General features: G+C 46.3%; 1 protein-coding gene across 1 annotated transcript in view; it reads right to left on the bottom strand.

Moving 5' to 3' along the window:
• Positions 1–19,487, bottom strand: part of LOC125747080 (POC1 centriolar protein homolog A-like) — a 40,420-nt gene extending 20,933 nt beyond the window's left edge. The window contains exons 1-9 of the mRNA XM_049021812.1: positions 19,135–19,487; positions 18,814–18,898; positions 18,551–18,722; positions 14,360–14,539; positions 13,430–13,537; positions 12,614–12,729; positions 11,136–11,269; positions 2,652–2,720; positions 2,031–2,147 (exon numbers count right to left, since the gene is read on the bottom strand). Coding sequence (XP_048877769.1) covers positions 2,031–2,147; positions 2,652–2,720; positions 11,136–11,269; positions 12,614–12,729; positions 13,430–13,537; positions 14,360–14,539; positions 18,551–18,722; positions 18,814–18,898; positions 19,135–19,149 — 996 coding nt within the window. The 5' untranslated portion in view covers positions 19,150–19,487. The remainder of the gene's footprint in view (positions 1–2,030; positions 2,148–2,651; positions 2,721–11,135; positions 11,270–12,613; positions 12,730–13,429; positions 13,538–14,359; positions 14,540–18,550; positions 18,723–18,813; positions 18,899–19,134) is intronic.
• Positions 19,488–20,288: the final 801 nt, after the last annotated feature.

A 20,288-nucleotide genomic window follows, 5' to 3' on the forward strand; every position in this document is an offset into this window, starting at 1 on the left:
CACCTTTCCAGTGCTGACTAAGCATCTTTTCCCAAGCATTTCATGGGCCTTTTTAAATAAATCTTTGTTCATTGCAAAGGGCCCCAAAGAGTGCATTAAACTTCAAACTGCGGTTCATTGTCTAGTAGTGAAGGGAATCACCAGTGACCTCCTGATACGATATTATCACGATACCAAGGTCCAGATTCTGCGTGTTGCAATTCTGCAAGTATTGTGATTCAGTGAGTATCCCGATTCAATACTATGATTTTTTCTGAATTTTTTTTTCTTTTAAAAACCATGTAAACAACCATGTAGCTACACTTAATCCAAACAAGGCAGCTCTTAAACAATTCAAAATTTAACATACAACAATATAAATTTTAATTTAAAACTTGAAGTTAACAAAATGCTACATTTGCTGCTATCGTGGCATAAAGTACACCAAGGTTTTATGCCTCTCCACTGCCTAGTCTGTCTCAGCATGTCTAGCAAAATGAGCCCTTATGCTCACTGTATTGCCATGATACTTAACTTTTGCAGGACAAAGTTTGCATAGAGTATGGCTCACGTCTGACTCCTCTTTGCCATTTATATTTTGAGAGCTAAAATTCCTCCACACGTTGGATTTAAACTGTGGAGAAGCACAAATCTCTGCTATGTCATCCACCATTCCTGTTATTGCTAAACAAAATGAGACAATAACTGGCTCCTACTACATGGAGGCTGTGCTGCCTCTCAGGTGGGAATAGTTTAGAGCACCTGCAGGATTATAGAGGAACTGCAACATTTCTCCTCCTCAAATCCAAACATATATAAATGAATTTTAAAAATCGATATCGGAGTTAATCGTGATGCATAACTGAATAATTTTCCCCCCCCATCTCTATTGTCTACACACTGCTTAAGAAAATTAAAGAAAGATTCATCATTGATCAATCCGTCACTCCTGAATACAAACATCACTTGGTGTCAACCTGATAGTGATGAAATTATCCATCTACCCACCCACCCAAGCAGTCATCCTTCAGCACTTATCCAGTACAGTGAAGCAATGAACTCATTCCTGGAAGCACAGATCGCAAAGAAGGGGATACCCTGGATAGGATGTCAATCCGTCAAAGGTGCATGCGCGCACACGCTCAGGACAAATGTAGAGACGCCAAAAAGTCAAAATGGATGCAACTGGACTGCAGGAGAAAACCAGAGCATCCAAAGCAAACACACACAACACAGTGAAAAACACCGGATACACAGAGAAGGGCAAACACTCAAACTTGAACACAGGAGGTGCAAGGAAACAGTGCAAATTACAGTTTACTGTATTAATTTATCTTATTATGCGTGTAGGACAGCTGTCAGCTCCAATGCAGTGCTGACCTACCAAACCCAAGGTTCTGAGGTGGAGTTCTGTGGTTCAGGGTGAAAGAGAGCGAGTGCAGATACTAGCACCGGAACTGATTCATGCAAAGCTAAAGAGCGAGGAAGGCGGGTGGGCGAGCGGCTGCTGGCCCCGGGCCCCGCATGAGGAGCGGCTGCTGGCCCCGGGCCCCGCATGAGGAGCGGCTGCTGGCCCCGGGCCCCATCTTAAAATCTGCTCTTTGATCTGGCATCAAAGGCATGAGGGAGAGAAATTCTATTTGATTAAACACGAGACACATTATTATAATAATAAGTGTCATGTCCCCTAACACATTTCCTGGCCTTCACAAGTTAAGATTCTTTAGTCTAGCGTTGATACACCTTCTAATGCTTATCCTGGTCAGGGTCGTGGGAAACCTGGAGTCTCTCCCAGGCAGCACAGGGCACAAGGCTGGGGGACACCCTGGATGGGATGGCAGTTCATCGCAGGCCATAAACATGTATTAGTTTTTGCATATCCCATCTTGCTCCCGTTTTTTTAAGACAAACACAGGCACAGAGACCTAACCCACTGAAGCACATACACCACAGGTAACTCAGCAAACCACTCAGGCACACTGCATGTCTTGGGTGCCCCTCCCAAATTCTGATTGCTGTTGTGTCCGTGATTCGTCAGGCCTGATGCTCACCTGGCCTGGCCGGGGGTCCGAGGCCAGCACTGGACCCTCCGCTCCGGCAGCACTCCTCTGGACCCGCAGCACCTCACCATAATCAGCGGAGTCGAAATTAGTCTTCCACACCATGACCTGTGGTCCCAGCCAGAGAAAGAGGTCGCTGTGATGACGCAGTCAGGCCAGTTAAAGAGGAGGGCAGCAGGGCTCAGTGTGCTGGCAGCGACCACAGGCCCAACACCACTCTCAGATCAGAAACGGAAGCCTTTAATACCTCATTCTCACAAATAAAATGTGAGAAAATCTGTCTTTACCAATTATTTCAGGAGATTTCACACACTGCACTATAAATAAAGGGGAAATTAAATCCTGTGAACTAAACCGTTAATGTGTAACTGTAGTTCCTGAGACCAGCACACTTTAATGCCGCAAATAAAACCCAGACAGGAAAACTGAAAACAGAACAGTTTTAATGCTGAAAAATGTTAGAATATTCAGCACTCAGGGATGTGCATAGAAGGAAGCTGCCTACCAACACAGTCTTGGTTATAGGTTGTTTTTTTTTTTTTTTAAATAACAATTTACCCATAATCCTCTCCTCCCACCTGATCGACCGACACATAAGACACAGGGAGTCACCTGTTCATCTGATCCACCAGAGGCAAAGTATTCACCGGTCCTGGAGAAAGACACACAGGTAGCAGAGCCCTAGCAAGATGGAAAGAAAAGGAAGGGGTTACTGACGGGTGTGTGGGAGGGCAAAATTGAGCACACTGACTGATAAGGAAAAAAACTGGTGTTACTGGGGAGTGTGGGAGGGCCAAACTGGGAATACCATCCAATAATGAAGTAAATGAGCTTTACGCTGCATTCAAAGCAAGGCTGAAGAGGACAAAGACCCCGACCTGAAGCAATCTGCTGCAAACATGCACCATGGGGAGCTGCTTTAAATCTCAGGCCCACTTAAACACAGTCATGAAAGTCAGATTCCAGCTCCCCCCAGCAGGGCTACAGTGGCATCAGCAAGTGAGCTGCAAGGTTATGGAGGGATGTGTATTGCATTAATAACTATAGCTTTTAAAGGACAAATTTCTAGGCTAAACTGTTCCCCGTTTCATACTGGGAACAGTGCAGAAATGTAGCACATGTCCCAAAATTCACTCTGGATTAAGGCTTTTCAGGAAAATCAATGCAGATCAATCTCTGTGCCACTGATTCACCAGTTTTTCCATTTGGCCCATTTTAACACCAAAAATAGGATGCCAGATTTTCTCAGAATAATCTGATACAGAAAAACTGAAAGCAAACAGTTTTTAAACAAATCTAAGACCCTCTTGCGGATCATTCACACTAACATTCTACGCAGTGAATCCTGAATATCCTAACAGATATAGGAAAGAAATGCAAACAGGAATTCCAAGCACATTCTTATACGCTCACATTCACTCTCACTCAGGTGTGCTTTACATATCCGGTCATTCAAATGTGTGATGAAGCAGAAGCTTTTCAGGTATTTCGCCCCAGAGGGACAATGAGGACACAGTGCTAACAGATGGACAGTTACAGGCGTCTTCTGTCCCGATGACGGTGATCGGCGATGCGCCCCCTGGGCAGCCGGACACTCTGACAGGCACCAGTCTGACTGAGAGGTCCTGCTTCATCCTGAGCACACAGCGGGCCTAAGGCAACGCGCCAGCATCCGCTCCCCCGACGCTCACGTCTTGTGAAACGGAAACCCTGGCAGATGCCATCAAAGACAGGGATGGTGCCCTACCTCCCCCCCCCCCGCCGCCCTGTTGCTATGGTTACTTTTAAGACTTATTCTGTTTAAATAAAAACGTCAGCCCAGGCTGCAGCTGGCTGATGTGCCTTCCTGGAGACGCTGTGTGGCCAAGAGGGAGGGGCCGCACCAGTCGTTCATAAGCAGAGTGCCCCCGAGGTCAGGCTCCAGGATGGCGGCGGGTCGCTGCCCACGCGGCATTCCGGAAGGGTCCCGCGATCTTGGCCTGGCCCGTCTGCATGCTGCCAGAACCACCAGAGGAGGAGGACAGCCCCGAGCAACCGCAGTCTGACCCGAGAGCCCACTCTGGTCTGGCGACCCATGCAGGGATAAAAGAGGACAGAAGGGGGCACAGCCGCCCTGACAGAGCTGTGACACAGCTTGGCTCAGAGCCCACGACCCGAGATTGAGGGAAGCACAGACTCCACAAGCTAGGTCAGTCTGAGCCAGGAGCCGCAGACAGGTGTGTGTTACGCTGCCCTGCTGGATGGCAAACTGAACATGGGGTCACCCCTGTAAAGGGGTGCACTGGTTTATATACTGCATGGCCATCAAACTCTGAAAATGAATCATTTTAAACTCTTAGTGCAGTTACATCACTGGCCCTGATCTCTCAGACATGTATGATATACAGTTTATAAACATCAATTCACCCATCCATCGACCGGCCAATCCCTGATCCCGTTCAGGGTCTCAAGGTACATATAGATTGTAATTACTCACCCAGCTAATCAATGTGCTCAGCCTGATCTACAGGGTTCCCATCAAACCCACGACGCTATGCCTGAATCATGGGCCCCGAAAGACCTTCCCAGGCTTCAATCTCCCCGCGAAACTCGGGGAGGGGGGGCCTCTCCTCCCCACTTCCCCAACCCTCACCATCGGGGTCCAAGCGCAGATTCTGAGACAAGAAGACTGATGCTGAAAAACGCTACTGAGTCATCAACAAGTTGTCAGGGTTGGGGCCTAACAGGAGTTCTCTGTTAGTAGGGATGCAGATGAGACACCATAGCAACCAGCTCAGGACATTCCAGGGAAGCACAAAAACCGAGTCACTTTCCTGGAAAAGTATGACAAAGTCATCAAGCCCCTGGGTACCAACATGATCAGATAAAATATTTCACAGCTCAGGCACAAACTACCAACCCCTCTTACCCCCTCTCAAGCGATCCCCCCACACCCTAAATTATTCAATAAGCATATCATTTAAAAAATAACAAATACTACTATTCCCATTATTTCCTCAAAGTAGTGTTAAAAAATACTGGTGCTGGTCTCACGCAATCTAAATAAATAAATGAATTAAAGAAAATAACAAAATCAACACTGCCAGATGAAAAGAAGCTAAATGTGTCAGAAACACCATGAACAGTATATTTGACTTCTTGGTCAGCGTCAACCTCTGGTGGCAAATCGTGGCCTGGCTCCTCCCCCTCATCACACTACAGCTACACTTATGCTGGATGATGGAGAGAAAATGAGTGCGTGGCTCCCCCTCCTTGGATGCGTCATGCATACATCCAGCGAGAGGCACCACACCACCGGGGGACTCAATGGATAAACAGTTACCAAAAACAGATGCATGGAAAATAGCTCATATAAACACCCTGTACATCACCAGCAACATGCCTGAACACACTGTAGTGACAGAGTAGGTAAAGCAGGCCTTCAGCATTTCACACACACTGGCAGGATCTTTATCGATTTGTTTTCTTCTTATCAAGATGAACACAACAGGAAAACAGAGACTCCTTTCATGCCAGCTTTCATGCAGTTACATGGTTAAGCGATTAAATAGTGAATGTAAAACAGAGTTAAGATCCTTGGTCTCGAATAAAAATAACAGATGCATTGTATGGTCAGCTTCAGTTCCATAATCACTACGCCACCTCAGGAACACAGCCAGTATGTTCATACCATTTTACCAGCTGTACCTCACAGTCCACAGCACCAGTATGACGTCACAGAAATTACAACGTATAACAGTCCTGTTGGCCAAGCAGTTTTTAATGTATCAAAGTGGGGAGGAAAAAAACACTGAAAAAGATAATTATCATTGTGCTTTTCCGCAAAAAAATCAACGGAAAATGTATTTTTTTTAAATCCATTTTAAATGTCTCGTATTTTTTCCTGCCGTCGCCAAGCAACGAACCAATTACTACTGCTGTGTCAGTCATCTAAGCCATTCATTATTAGCAAGACATAGAAAGATAATCATCAGTTAAATAAAGGAAACAATATCATCTCGGGCGTAATTTAATTTGCCGGGTCATACCGAGCACGCAAAGGTGCGGCCGAGTAGCTGCTAATTGTTTTGACTGAAATTCAGCTTGGCCTCGAACACTGAGCATAAAACGCAAGTAGGCGAGAAATCATTTTTATTTTGGGGGGGAGGGAAAAAAAAAGTTGCAAAAAGGGTAGGAGGTGCAGATTACATGCAATTATGATTCTGACAAATAATATTCAAGGAGGAAAGGGCTTGCTGGCACCCGTGAACATTTTTTTGATAAAGCAAACACAGGACATCCATTTTAACACCTGGAACGCCATGTTTCCAAAACAACGGGATGTGCAGCCGCTGCGGGTGCACTGAGGACAGAATGTTCCAGGCGGAGTCAGGAGTGGGGGGGGGTTAGCCCCTCCACCTGCAGGAACACAATGCCACGGTCACCGAGACGGTACCGGCACACAAAGGAAGAGACGGTGTGTGTCTGGCGGGGGTGGGGGTGGGTGATCACAGCCAGGAACGTAAACTTGGCAGAGGAGATCGTGTTAGCCAGGAGCCCATAGTCTGCATTCCACACACCTCGTGGGGACATATACACATGCATGCACGTGCGTCACAGCCCCTCCCACTGCTCCCCACCCCCTCCCTCGCCACACAAACCCCTCTGTTGCAGAGGTCACTGTTATCGGGACCCCCGGAGCAGCAAAGTGGAGCACGGCAACTCATGGACATACAGTCAGTCAGACAGACAGACAGACAATCTGTTCCACTTGCCCGGTGACCGACGCCCCCTCTTGCTTGCTCTCCCTGTCCCAGCCTCCCGCGGCACCACCAGGCTGTCTGACACATCCTCGTGCCCAACTGGCACCCCCCAACAGGCACGAGTCGGCGGCAGCTGCTGTGAAGCGACACTCCACCAGGGGGACAGATAGGGAGAAGCTTGTTACCGGGTTCACTGGTGCCAGCGGTCCTTCTAGATGATCCATCAATAGATCCGTTCGCAGTGGATTGACGAAGCTGTCTGGATGAGCCTGAACGTGACCACAGGGGTGGCGTCACCCTGACAGGGAATTTACATCCCTTCGCCCAAGTGAAAGGCCCTGCCACCACAATCCGCATACTGGTCCGGGTCTGTTAAGCCCAAGTCTGCGGCCTCCAAACACCTTGATATCACACATCACAACAACCCCACCTGACAGCATCCCCCCTCCCCCGGAATACATCATGCAACTGAAGATCAGAGAACGGCATGTCCGAGCTCAGAGGAGGTGGGCGCATGACAGGCACAGGACGGGAACGGCTGCAGGTGACAGACGACCGGGCGGGTGCCAGTCTCATGTGATTACTCACCGTGGGAATCTGGGAGCCAGAGCGACCAACACTTATTTTCATGAGCCTTAATTAATCATGTGTGCTTAGCAACAAAACAGAGAAGCAAAAACAAGTTTGACTGAAACAAAAATCGAGGAGTGGGGCCGGATTTCAGCACAGGCCGTACTTCACCGTACGCATGACAGGTTAGGGACTCGTCACCCCCCCCGTCCTGCCAGCCATGACTGTACACTAACTGCACAGCATTCAAACCAGCCCAATTTGTCTGGAATAAAAAAAAAAACGGAATTAAAAAAAGGCTGCAGGAGAACACAAATTATTCTAGAAGTAATGTATACCCTATAGGGGGTGCTGTTATCTGGCCGGGAGGTGATTAGCTTCATTAGCAGGAAGAGCGAGTAGGCCTTACGGTATTGCCCTGCAGTAAACATCACCATTGTCTGCGGCATGACATTCGAGTAGAAAAACAAAAAGAATTTTGCCAGACTCACCTAATTGATATGCCAAAATACCACCTGAGGCACGGACGAAAGAGGCTGTTCGTTCAGAAACCAGGTGAAAGGTTCTCGGCTGTTTTTATTAATTTCTCTTCAATGGGGGGGGGGGGGGGGGGGGGGTGGCAGGATACGTCTCTGTACCTGTGACTGGAAGACCTGCACTTTGAATCCCATGCTCTGCAGGGCAGCCATATCTCTGATCAGCTTATGAGCAAGACCTTTAATCTCCCAAGAAATGTTCTAAGGGTGCTGGATGAATGGCTGAACCGGCACCCTGATCCCAAGCGTCAGTCTCACCTCTATATATCCATGTGTGTCTTAACAGAAAGCATGATGGGATACGTGTAATAGCAGGTGCACCACCATTCCCAATGTGTGAGCGCCGCTGAACAGGGAGACAGAGGTGGTGAGAGAGAGTACAACGTAACGTCCGCTCACTTACACAAAGACGGTAATGGCGCGGGGGGGGGGGGGGGGATGAGCGCTGGGACATTAGCTGCATGGCTAATCCTGTGAAATGCAAGTCACCCACACACTCCCCCTCCCCCGTTTAAATAAAAGTAAACTCCCCTGAATGCAAGAAAGCAGATCATCCAGTTCAAGGGGACAATAATCTCACTCTTCTAAGTGGATGTTCTCAGTGCGTTGAAGCATTCAGTCGAGCATTACTCATCTCGCCAAGCTCATGATTCATGAGTAGAAGGCAGATGTCCATCTGACAGGCACCACACATCAGACTATAAAGCTGTGGCTCCCCGTCCAGCACACTCAGCCCATCTTTCAGGGCCACTGAATCGATACTGAGATCACTGTTAGTGGCTGTACTGGAAAAATCAGCAGTACCACATACAGGAACCCAGAGACACAAAGCAACAGTAAAAGATAAACAGGAATGCAGATGCGCCTCTATCTGCCGCTAACACCTGACTCTTGTTTCATCAGTAGATCTCAGATAGGCTGAGGTTGACATAGATCAGGTCAGTGGAACAGGCCTTATGAATGCACGTCGGCACCTACATTTCTCGAGACTGCACAGTGATGCTGGCAATAAGTGAGGTTGCCGTGATGTCACTGAAAGCGCCATGTGACACACAGAACACATTCGGATGACGACGCTTGTGGAGTCAGGTAGCAACACCGAATACCGTCTTCAAGAATGCTTTCTTCCCCAAAGCCACCCGCATCATCAACAGCTAAATGTGAACTGCTGCACCGCTACTTGCACTGGCACTGTGTGTGAACCGTAAGGCCTGAACGTGACGCAGGAACGGCAAGTGTGGCGTGGCTGCCGCTGCACGCGAGCGGGAGACGCATCAGTCAGAGCATGTAAACGGCCGTCTCATTTTCAAATGTGAGGGTGGAGTTCGCACAATTTATGCATGCATTTCGTTACTATACACCTGGAAAAAGCACTTGTAAATTAAAAATGACAAAAAAAAAACCATGGTGGAAAAAGGAAAAAAAAAAGCTGCAAAAATAGCAGTGACAAGAGCTATTTGGTAATTTCTTAGGAGCGCATTGCCCAAAAAAAGTCTTTCCATCCAAATTGAGGCTGAGGCACGCTGCAAATGCCAGCAGAGGAATGATTCCCCCACAACGCACACACACCCTCAATCTCCCGCAGTCATCTTATAAACTAAACGCACTCATCTTGTGCTCATGTGCAACCCTGCCGCGCCCAGACCAGCGGCCAAGTGCTTCCCGGCTCCATGCTAACAGCAGCTGACAGCCGCAGCGGGGTAAGCCCATTAACGCGCCAAGGACCATAACGCTGCATGGCATCTTCAGCGCCCCCCAGTGGCAGCCTCCAGCAAGCTCGCCTGTGACCCCCAGGGAGGCGCTGCTGGGATTCCCTATCACAGCGAGGTTATATCTCAGCAGGCTTCGCCAGCTCCATCTTAATATCCGAAGAGCATTGGATCTGCCATTTTCAGAGTAATGGGCGGGCAACTTTAACTGAAATGAGGCTGCTTTCATAAGAGGACAGGGTGAATCTTTTCCAAGAGGGGATATTCTGCATCAGAAGACAGCCCCCCTCCCCCACCACCCCCACATAAGGGCTGGAATTTCAGAAATAAACCGATGACAGTATCATTAATCACAGCGATCTAACATACAGCTGACAATCAGCCAAAAGGAGGGTATGAATGAAATACTGGAAACAGCAGTACTGGCTTATCCAGTCACAATAGGATGCTTGTGACGAAATCTTAGCCGTCTGACCTTATCCATCACCATGCAACTGGAAAGTCGGGGAAAACTATCCATAAACAGCTCGGGGTGTTAACTGACCGCTTTAACTCACGACATCCTGGAATGACCGTATTAAATCCTTGGCCGATACCCGGTCTCCCTTTTCAAATCACCTTCGGCACTGCTTCCCCCTCAACTCATGTCTATAACACCTAACCCCCCCTCCCCACCCATTATCCGGCAGCGATTCATTTGGGTGTCCCTTACACTGCCTGCTCTCTGAAACACGTCAAACGAACGATGCGAGGGAAATGAATTAATTAAGCGGACAGATGCTGCGGCAGTTCCATGCATGCTCCAGGAGAGACGCCCGTTGCGTTCCCCTTTAAGGGCCACACGGGGGTTGGCGAGCTGGGCCGCCCCCCTGGACGTGCCTGCTGATGCCCCGGGGGTGGGCTGCCTCACGCTGGCACAGGAGGGGAGCCAGAGTGTGGGCGGGAAGGTGCCGGCGGGCTCTCCCCAATGCGGTGACTCAGTGGCTGCGAGTAGGCAGTTTCCTAGGTGTTATTAAAAATATACCGCAAAGAGAACTTAAAGCTGCAGAAAGGGGAGCCAAATGTAAATAAACCTAATATGCTTCTGTCTGAGAGATTAATGAGAAAAGCGTGCACTTCAAAGCGTGCGGCACCATTTTTATACACGGATGGGAAAGCAATTGGTAACAGAGAGCAAACGAGGACACGTTGTGTAATACCCACTGACAATTTATAACCGGCAGGCTAAAGCACTTTATATGTCAACTATTATCACAATGATGCCAAAGGGTCAACAGGTCAAAATCTGAAAGCTGCAAAGTTCAGTCCGCAGTGCCTACTGGTCAAGGACCACTTTGATTTTAAAAACGGTGCTATTTTCCGAGAAGAAAACTAAAGATGAACTTCCACTTTTACTGATTTTCATAAGATTTCACTGTAACAAGGTTCAGCACAAGTAAAGTGAATGCTGAGCGTCAATCTCCTGGAAGTTCTCCTGGGAGGGGTCTGACAGGCGGACTTATGCCAGCGTGACGTTTTGGACACAGCCAGGCCCGGTACCTGATGTCCGTGCAAAGTGTACAGCAGCCTCCCTTCCAGCAGGTCCAGCACCTTCAGTGTGGAGTCATTGGAGGCCGTGATGAGGTAGTTCCCAGACGGGTGGAAGGACAGCCCATTCACGACCGCACTGTGCACTGTGGAAGGAGAAGGGCAGAGCATGTGGTCAAAAAGAAAACAGAAACAGAAAAAAACAACCAACGCTGTCTGCAGGATAAGTGCCAAGCAAAATCTCATGGGTCACATGAAGAGCGACAACCTCGCAGCACATAGCCACCAGGGAACGACCAGTGTGGTCCAGGAACTACGGGGCGTGGCCCTGGAGGAAAAGTGCAAGTACTACTATGTGTGCAGAGTGGGGAGTTTTGAGGAACCCCAGCAGGAAAACCCATAAGAAGACTAACAGGGCCGGTTCTGCATTACACCTGCGAGCAAATCTGACCTTAAAGGGGTGGCAGGCATAAATGGAGGTGGCTCAGGGCAAAAGCATCAGGTGAGCAATTAAATACACGAGAACAGTAATCTGGGCATCTTCCAAGCCCTTATATCCTGGTCAGCATAATGGGGGCCCTGGGGCCTACAGGGCAGGGGAATACCCTGCATGGGATACCAGTCCATCCGAGGGATACCAGTCCATCCGAGGGAGCAGGACATACACACACACACACAGCAGAGATGAGTTTCAAACCCAAACTTGGGAGGTGCAGCAAAAGTGCTACCCCCTTAAGATGCGCCAATCCTATAATAGCAATATAACTCATATAACTTCAGGAAAAACACCTTTTCCTGGCTGACAAAGGTTTATTTGGCCATCAACAGAACCAGCAAAAGGTTTAATTCACACTGACAAGTACCTGTCTAACTTAGGTGAGATTCCAGCACGTTTCGTCTTGAAATACTGAAGTATTAACAAATGTGTGTCCAGGAGCTAAACTGTTGACTTATAAGGTGTTTTTCTCATTTCCAAAGATTCTTCAGTTTCTCCACCAACTCAATATCTGAGAATAAAGATCAAACATCTTCCCTGGAACACCTTGGGCCTTGGAAGCAAGTCTACCCCTCAAGCATCTCATCCCGCATAATGGAACAGTTTTTTTTTTTTTTTATTTCAAATACATTCTTATTTTTCATGGGAATCCAATGGGGAAAGATGGGGGTAAGACCTCCAGAGAGGAGAGCTTTACTGCACTGTAATCAGCTGTAGTTGATGCTCCATCATGTAACGGGGCTTCATGTCTGCAGCCATTTCCCCTGCTTTAAAGCTTACACAATCACACGAGAACTGTGAGAGCCCTTACCCAGTTAGACCGGAAAGCAAACCTGAAAATGCTTTTTTTTTTTTTAACTAAAAGAACAACCATCATGATTTTTTGTTTTAGCTGCTTTAGGGCGATTTAACATGATTAAAAAAACAGCAAGCAGCAGCTGTAGGAGATGCCAAATCCTCAACGTCCGCACGACATCACAACTGGGGATGTCACCTTGGTAGTGCTGCAGCAGCTTGGTGGTGCGGATGTCCCACACCTTGACGGTGCTGTCCGTGCTGGCGGCCGCGATGCAGGTGCCACTGGGGTGGAAATCGGCATGCGTCACGCACCTGCACGGAGGAAGCGGATGAGGAGAAAATACCGATTGGGTCGCTGCTCACTTCTAACAGCAGTATGAGACAGACTTCAGACTATATAGTGTAAGTATAGATGTGACATTTCTGAAAGGACAGTGATCAAGACATTAGAAGAACTACAACAAGAGTCTGAGAGAGACCGTGTTTCTCAATCCCAAGAACACAAGATCATATTTGCGGTCTTGGCAAGACCGGTCTTGCTAATTGCCATCGAACAACAAACTCATGGGATTCATGGGATTGGTCTCGTCTTGTGAGGATGCAACTGATGCATCTTTGATATTTGAGGCGGGGCAAGAATGCCATCTAGGGACTTTTACTGTCCTCTGTACTTCTGTTCTTGAAGTATTGGAACTGGTCTTTAGCAAGGGAAGATGACATAAAACAGGTACGAGAGAACACAAGGACGATCAAGTGCGAATATTCTGAGATAAATCATTTAAACCCAAACAACCTTCCAGAAAGTATATAATAGGATAAGTAACAAAAATTTACCCTGAAATGACACAAGTGTTAGAACAATTCCTTTGGGGGGGGGGGGGGGGTTTCAAAACCAAAACAGTGTAACGCATATGTGTGTTTTTTAGACATCACACTGCGGTCAAATGAGATTTCTCTTGGGTGTAGGATGTTGCAGCAGTACCAAACTGACACACATCATCAACACACTCACCCTCCATGCTCATAAAAGGAGTGCACGCACTCGCGGCTGGTTTTGTCCCAGACCTTGACGGTTTTGTCGTCACTGGATGAAAGAATCAGCCGACCATCTGGTGAAAACCTGAACAAGAGACAGTCTTATCTTACCATCCTACAAATCTCGGTACGTGTCGTATTCCACTTGAATGCCAACACTAGCCAAACGACAGACATCCATAGATCAAGTTTTCACCTAATGTCGAAATTACTCTAACACAGCATCATGTTTAAAGTATTAATAGCACAGACTTAACGCACCCAGGTCTTTTGTATCACACACAGCCTCAGGTTATAATGTAATAACACTAAAACAGGGGAAAAAAAATACAAAAAAAGGTACATCACATTCTGAAACAGATAATGCAAAACCAGGTGGCAAAACTAGTATTTCAACTTGATATAGAAGGAAGCTAGCTTCTAAGGAAACCGAGTAAGCTACACCGTTGAGAGAAGTTAAACGCTTCATGTGAAATCGAGTTCTGAACGGGTCACCCAAACCAACAGAGTCGAACAAACGAGCCACTGCGGTCACAACGTGTTAGAACGATCGGAAACAAAACCCAAAGCCATCCCAGGAAGAGAGTTATTAAAATGATAAGTGAAACCAGCCCTGCTTTCGGGAAACTCGTTAAGTTACTTCAGAAGGTCACGCCCTCACACCCCGCTCCATAAGCAAGCTCCACGAGTGTGGCAGCAAGTTGCATCGAGGATAATGACCAGACGAAAGCGGAGACAGCTCGCTTCCCCGAACCGGCTCCGACCAGCGCCCTTCCACAAGGCTCCTAACTCCGTTACCAACGCTTCAAGAATAACAATCAGGATAAACAAATCATCTATCTTTTCCTGTCGTTTGGCAGCCGTCCACCGCACCCCTAACTCACGGATGGGCCTAAGTGGTACCTACTTGGCACAGCGCACCCAGTTGATGTGTTGACTGAGGGAGAATAGGAACTTCTGCCGGTGCACAGTCCACACTTTGACGGTCTTGTCATCAGAGGCCGTGACCAGGGACTGGCCATCGCCGGAGAAGCTCACGCTGCGGACTGTGCCAGTGTGCGCACGGAAGGTGGTCGACTCGCCCTTCCTAAATGGGGGGGGGGGGGGCAATAATTACCATTAATAACGATTCAAAATGATTATACAGCTAATGACCAGCATCCAGGATGAACACACCTAAAGCTAACTGGGGCAAACCCTTGTGTAAATAACACATAACCGAAAAACAGGCAACAGAAAATCAAAAGTATGTTGTAACAATGAACTTAACAAGCAGTGAGATGAGGTGGTACTTTATTAATCCCCGGAGGAAAATTAGTATGTTACAGCAGATCGGACTCTGACAGCAAAAACTGAGATGTTCAGAGAAAAGAGAGCAAATGGGACAGAATAAAAATGAAATGAATGTACAGATAAACAAAAAATGTGAATGTGAATAGAACAACGTGAGAGAGAGAAGAATGCAAAGATGACAATGAGAACAGATGTACAGATGTGAATAAATCACAACATTTGGAAAGAAATTCCAGCAGGACTGAGACACAAATAGACATGACAAACAGCAAGAAGGGGTCCAGTACAGATGAGTCCGGTTCGGCCCATCAGGATAATGCCCGGTATGCCAGTCCAACCCTGTACTGGCCAACTTAAACTGCACCACAGAAAAGGCCTCATTTACCAAAAAAGCCATCTTGTGCAAATTCACTACTCCACTGTATGGAGCGCGTCCTCGGTCTCTGCACGAGAATATAAACACAACTGGGCACCAGGTGAGCCACGGCCTGGAGTTACACACACGATGGGAACAAAAGCCATTCCTTGTGTACCCGCCGATGCGTGATCCCGCCATATAAGGAGAAAGACAGAGCTCCCTCCTTATATGGCTAAAGACAGAGTTACCATAGTCAACATCTGTGCCGCAGGTGAAAGAGGGACAGGGGGGAGGGGTAGGGTATCACAGCACAGGCCTAGACACAATGTGCCTCTTCCAATGCAAACCCACCCCCGTGTTCGACCTTAGACAGTGGATAGGATGCCATGATCAGCTTCATGGCAGATGCCGACGTACCTCCCACCTACAGCCCTGTGAAGCTCAGACAGGAATGGTGAAATCAGAGACCATTATTGGAATCCCCACCATTTTTTGGACTCCCTTCAACCAGTCCTCACTCCTGAGCTGTACGTATCGGGCAAACACATATGCCTCTAAACCTGCATCTACTACACACAGCCACTTAAGACCAGAAATAAGTAGTGATCATTATGATCCATATGATCACGCAGTGTAGCCCAGCGATAAATAAATCATCTAACAATGACGGCTACACACTGCATGCTCAGAGAAACACATTCTCCACTTTCCAGATTGGTGGAAATGAGGTTAAGGGTAACGCTGAAGGAACGTGTGAAATGTGACATGTTTCACTCTAAAACACAACAAGTAACAGGCCACACCCCCACCCCTCACATGACTGGAATTTGTCCTGCGTCAAGACAAAGATTCTGGGGGGTGTATGGGGGGGGCGGGTGATGTGCGTCAGTGCACTGCAAGGAGAGGACAGCTTCCACAAAGGCGCCATTCTTGGGCATGCAGTGCATCTCACTAAATGAACCACCTCAAGCCTCCATTGCGATAAACAACCCATTAGTTTCAGGGCTGTGGAGTAAGGATTTGACGGCGGATGTGGCTCTTAAGGGTTGTCAGAAAGATCCAGCACACTACACTAACTCCCACCAAGACCAGAATAACAACAAGCATGACAGATTTGTCATAACTAAAGAGAGGCCTTGTTTTAATGCAACTGCAGCACCGAACCTGCAAGCACCACGTCATCAATACTCATATGCTTTGTCGGCTGTTATTAAATCGACACATTTATGTAATTTACTGTGATTACAGTTCTCACTGCATAACACCCAAGTGCGCATATAATGCAGGTGTAGAATGTAATAATGGGAAATCACAGCTACATCAAAGCTACAGACCTACATATTAATATATGTACCAGACCAGAGGAGTCTTAAAGGTGAGGTTGGTGCTAACAGATAAATGTCAGTCATTGGGTTCAGCTACAGGGGAACCTAATAATGTGATATTATTGGTGTGCTCCTTCAGAAAATAAATCCAGAAGGTAATATAGCCAACGACAGTAATAAAGGCTCATCTTACACTAAAGTCACTAAACTAGACAACACTAAGCTGCTTATGTCGTGAGCTGACCCTGCAATTTGCTCTCTGACTTTCTAAACAGCACAAAATTATTTGGGTATTCTTGCTGCTGCCAGAATCATGGGACTCCAAGTGCACCGGTACTTCCTAATGGGGCACTGTGGATGGAAATTTACGACGTCAAATTAGAGCAAAGTGCACAGGAAATAAAAGTTAATTTTCACCAGAGAACAAAAACATTTGCCAACAACATCCATCGATTGCCTCCCCTTGGGGAAGCTGCTCTGTAATTACTCTTCACGTTTGTGCCAGTCCTGTAAAAATTAAGACAACACCACGCATTTTTCAGGCCTGACATTCTTGTTAGGAGGCAAAAATGGCACAAATACAGTATCTCATACATCAAGCCCTCATCCAGAGTAACGTCAGGACAGGTTTCCTCACCTAAAAACAACATTTCACCTAAAGAGGGTCAGACGGCGCGGTCTGCTCAGGGGCCCAAGCAGATCATGCATATTGCCAAGGCTTCTGGGCATCACATCAGTCCCATGAAACCACCTGGCTGTCACATGACCCAGTAATTATTGCACTGCTTAGCCCATAAGCTATTATTTGGCTACAAACACTGGCAAGAACACAAGACAAGGATGATGGGCCACAAATGGTATGGTGGCGGTAGATACTAAAAGTTACATCACCAAACAGTGCTCTCCGGTGTCTATAATGAGCACATTTTCCCCAATGTTTTCACATTCAGTACTGCATACCTCACTATTAAGGGATTCAATAAATCCACATCAACCCAAAAAACACACACATTATGGTTTCAACCATATGCTCCATCAGTCAGTGTCCATAAACCCTATTTAGTAACTGTTCACCACTGAGAAGTCATATTATAAGCGACGCAGTAATTAACAACCCCCAAATGCATAAATCACTACGACCTCGTTCAAAATGAAACAACACTGCCACCTAGTGCCAAGCAGATTCTACAACGAGCTTCTTGAAATCAAATTACCCCATGATGGAAATGTAAATACTATTACTATATGCAACTTAGTCACATTCCCAGGAAACAAGCAGAAGCCAAAACAGAAGACTACTTACTATAAACCAAGGTATATTTGGTATCACCTGACTTCATTCCCTGAGTCATATTCAAATAACTACAAATATTACTGTAAAAACTATCAATAAAGACAAAAGGTCAATTTACTTGGCAGCTATACAAGCTCAACAGAATCTGGTCAGGTGACAAATGGCCGCCCTGCTTTTTTCCTGGGGATTTGTGAACCGGAGTCTCTACATTGGCCAAAGCATGCAAGTGATCATTAGCATTGTTGCCTCACACCACCAGGGTAGGACTTTGAATTGCAGCATCACTCTGTGCGTGGGGGGAATGAACATTTTCTCTGTGCCCATCCAGTACAAGAATATGCAGTCAGGCTAAATGGCATCTCTCAACAGCCTGGCATCCCATCTAGGCAACCAGAATTTGAACTTCATGCACAAAGCAGCACACGGTTCATGCAACCAGGAGAAATTACAAAACATTTTCAACATACCCATCCTTGGTAGTTAAAGGTTGTTAATGTCTGCTAATTAAATTTGGCCTTTTCTAAATTTTATTACTTGAATCATTACAATATTGGAGTGCTAACCATCGGGATATAATGGTAATATCCTAATGCAACGCAATGCAGTGAATCGTCACACTAACATTCTACCGTGGGTCAGTTAGCAATACCAAGCCAATATATATATATATATATATATATATATATATATATATATATATATATATATATATATATATATATAATGCACATAGCACAAGCACAGACATACATCAAACAGACATTTTTGGTTTGATGCATCACCAACAGCAGCTCATGTGGCAACACCTATCTGATGAGTGTCACTTACACACTGGGCACCCAGAGGCGGACAGTCTTGTCCCTGGATGCTGATGCTACAAGGTGTCCCGAGGGGGAAAACTGCACAGACATCACTGCGTCTTTGTGTCCCACAAAGCGATAAGCTCTCATCTGACTCTTCATGTTCCAGATCATGACACACGAATCCATAGAGCCTGTGGCTGCAAAGAACACGGTAAACACATGTGTCAAGACTGACATGACACTGCGGATGCACATGCGTATATTAACGGATCCGTTTAAACGAAGTACCTATTTGCTTCATGTTGCTGTTGAAGTCCACACTAGTTATGGTGTCTCTGTGACCCTTAAAATGTCTCTCGAGCGTTGGATCTTCCTGCGACAACAATATTTGTCACAGAAACATTATAAACACGCTACATGGTTTAATAGCGGATTAAGTTCTGTAAAAACAGCTCCGGCACATGTTGATTCAACATAACTATATAGATGCGTTTACGTTTTGTTTAATCAAAATAAAGTATTCGCACAAAGCAGCGATGCGTGTTATTCGTGTTTAGATAGGTATAAACATAAAAAGGACAAGATATACACCATTATAAAAATGCTTACCAAAGCGGAAGTCATTTTGAATAATGTGAAATCTAACACAACCTGAGAGCGACTAAGTATAAAAAATACTTAAAATGGCTATGTAAGTGTACTTCTCGGGTGTTAAATAACTGGCCACGTTCGGCGACAGACTCCAGAAATGTCATACGGCAATATCGTTAACTAGAAAAGCTAAAGTATTTTGGAAATAGCATCCGCAAGTAGCCATAACTAACTGTAATATTTAATTTCGGTAACAGCCCGTTAGCTGAAAATCAAAAAGAACGCGTTTCTAACTTAGCTAGCTAGCCAGCCAGCCAACTAAACAATAAACAGCCGTTTTTAGTTTACGCGCCGGTTAAGGCGCCTGTAATGTTCGACCGGATTTTAAAGGGAAAGTGCCCAGAGGATTATCTGTTTTGCCGATTTAAAGTAGTCTTGCTCCCTAACGGAAGTACAGGCGGTTCTCGACTGACGTAAAAATCCGTTCCACGACTCCTAACGTAAGTCGGATTTACTTTACTATACATTCAAGACTCCTTATAGCAAAACCACATAAATCACACATATACTAGCAATGCATATTAAAGAGCACATATTAAATAAATGAAAATGCACTGCAAATTTACTTAAAAGGGTATGTCAGCTTTTACGTTTTACGTAAGTCGAGAGCAGTCTGTACAATCCAATTCATCCATCTATTTTCTGTACCCACTTGTCCAATTCAGGATCACAGGGCTCCGGGATAGACTTTTACATTTTGCATTACACCAGAACAGCACAATTCATTGGACATTACATGTGTCTTTATGGGCACACACTGAATACACTGGTGTTGAAAATCAATCTAATGAATCCATCCATCCATTTTCTGTAATCATACATCTATCCATCCATCCATCCATCCATCCATCCATTTTCTGTAACTGCTTATCCAATTCAGGGTCGCGGGGCGTCCGGAGCCTATCCTGCACACTATGGGCGCAAGGCAGAATGAATCTTATTGTCACGTCCAGGAGCGTCACTAGAGATGTATAGAAGTGGGGGCTAAGCCTTCATTGGGTGGTCTGATGGAAATGGCCCACATTATTTAAACTAATTGGTGTACATTTACTAAGTCCCCCAAAAGTAGGCATAACACCAGTATGTGGCTCCGTGGACTAAGCCTGTAATCA

The sequence above is a fragment of the Brienomyrus brachyistius genome, chromosome 8, assembly GCF_023856365.1.
Source record: "Brienomyrus brachyistius isolate T26 chromosome 8, BBRACH_0.4, whole genome shotgun sequence".
Lineage (NCBI taxonomy): Eukaryota > Metazoa > Chordata > Actinopteri > Osteoglossiformes > Mormyridae > Brienomyrus > Brienomyrus brachyistius.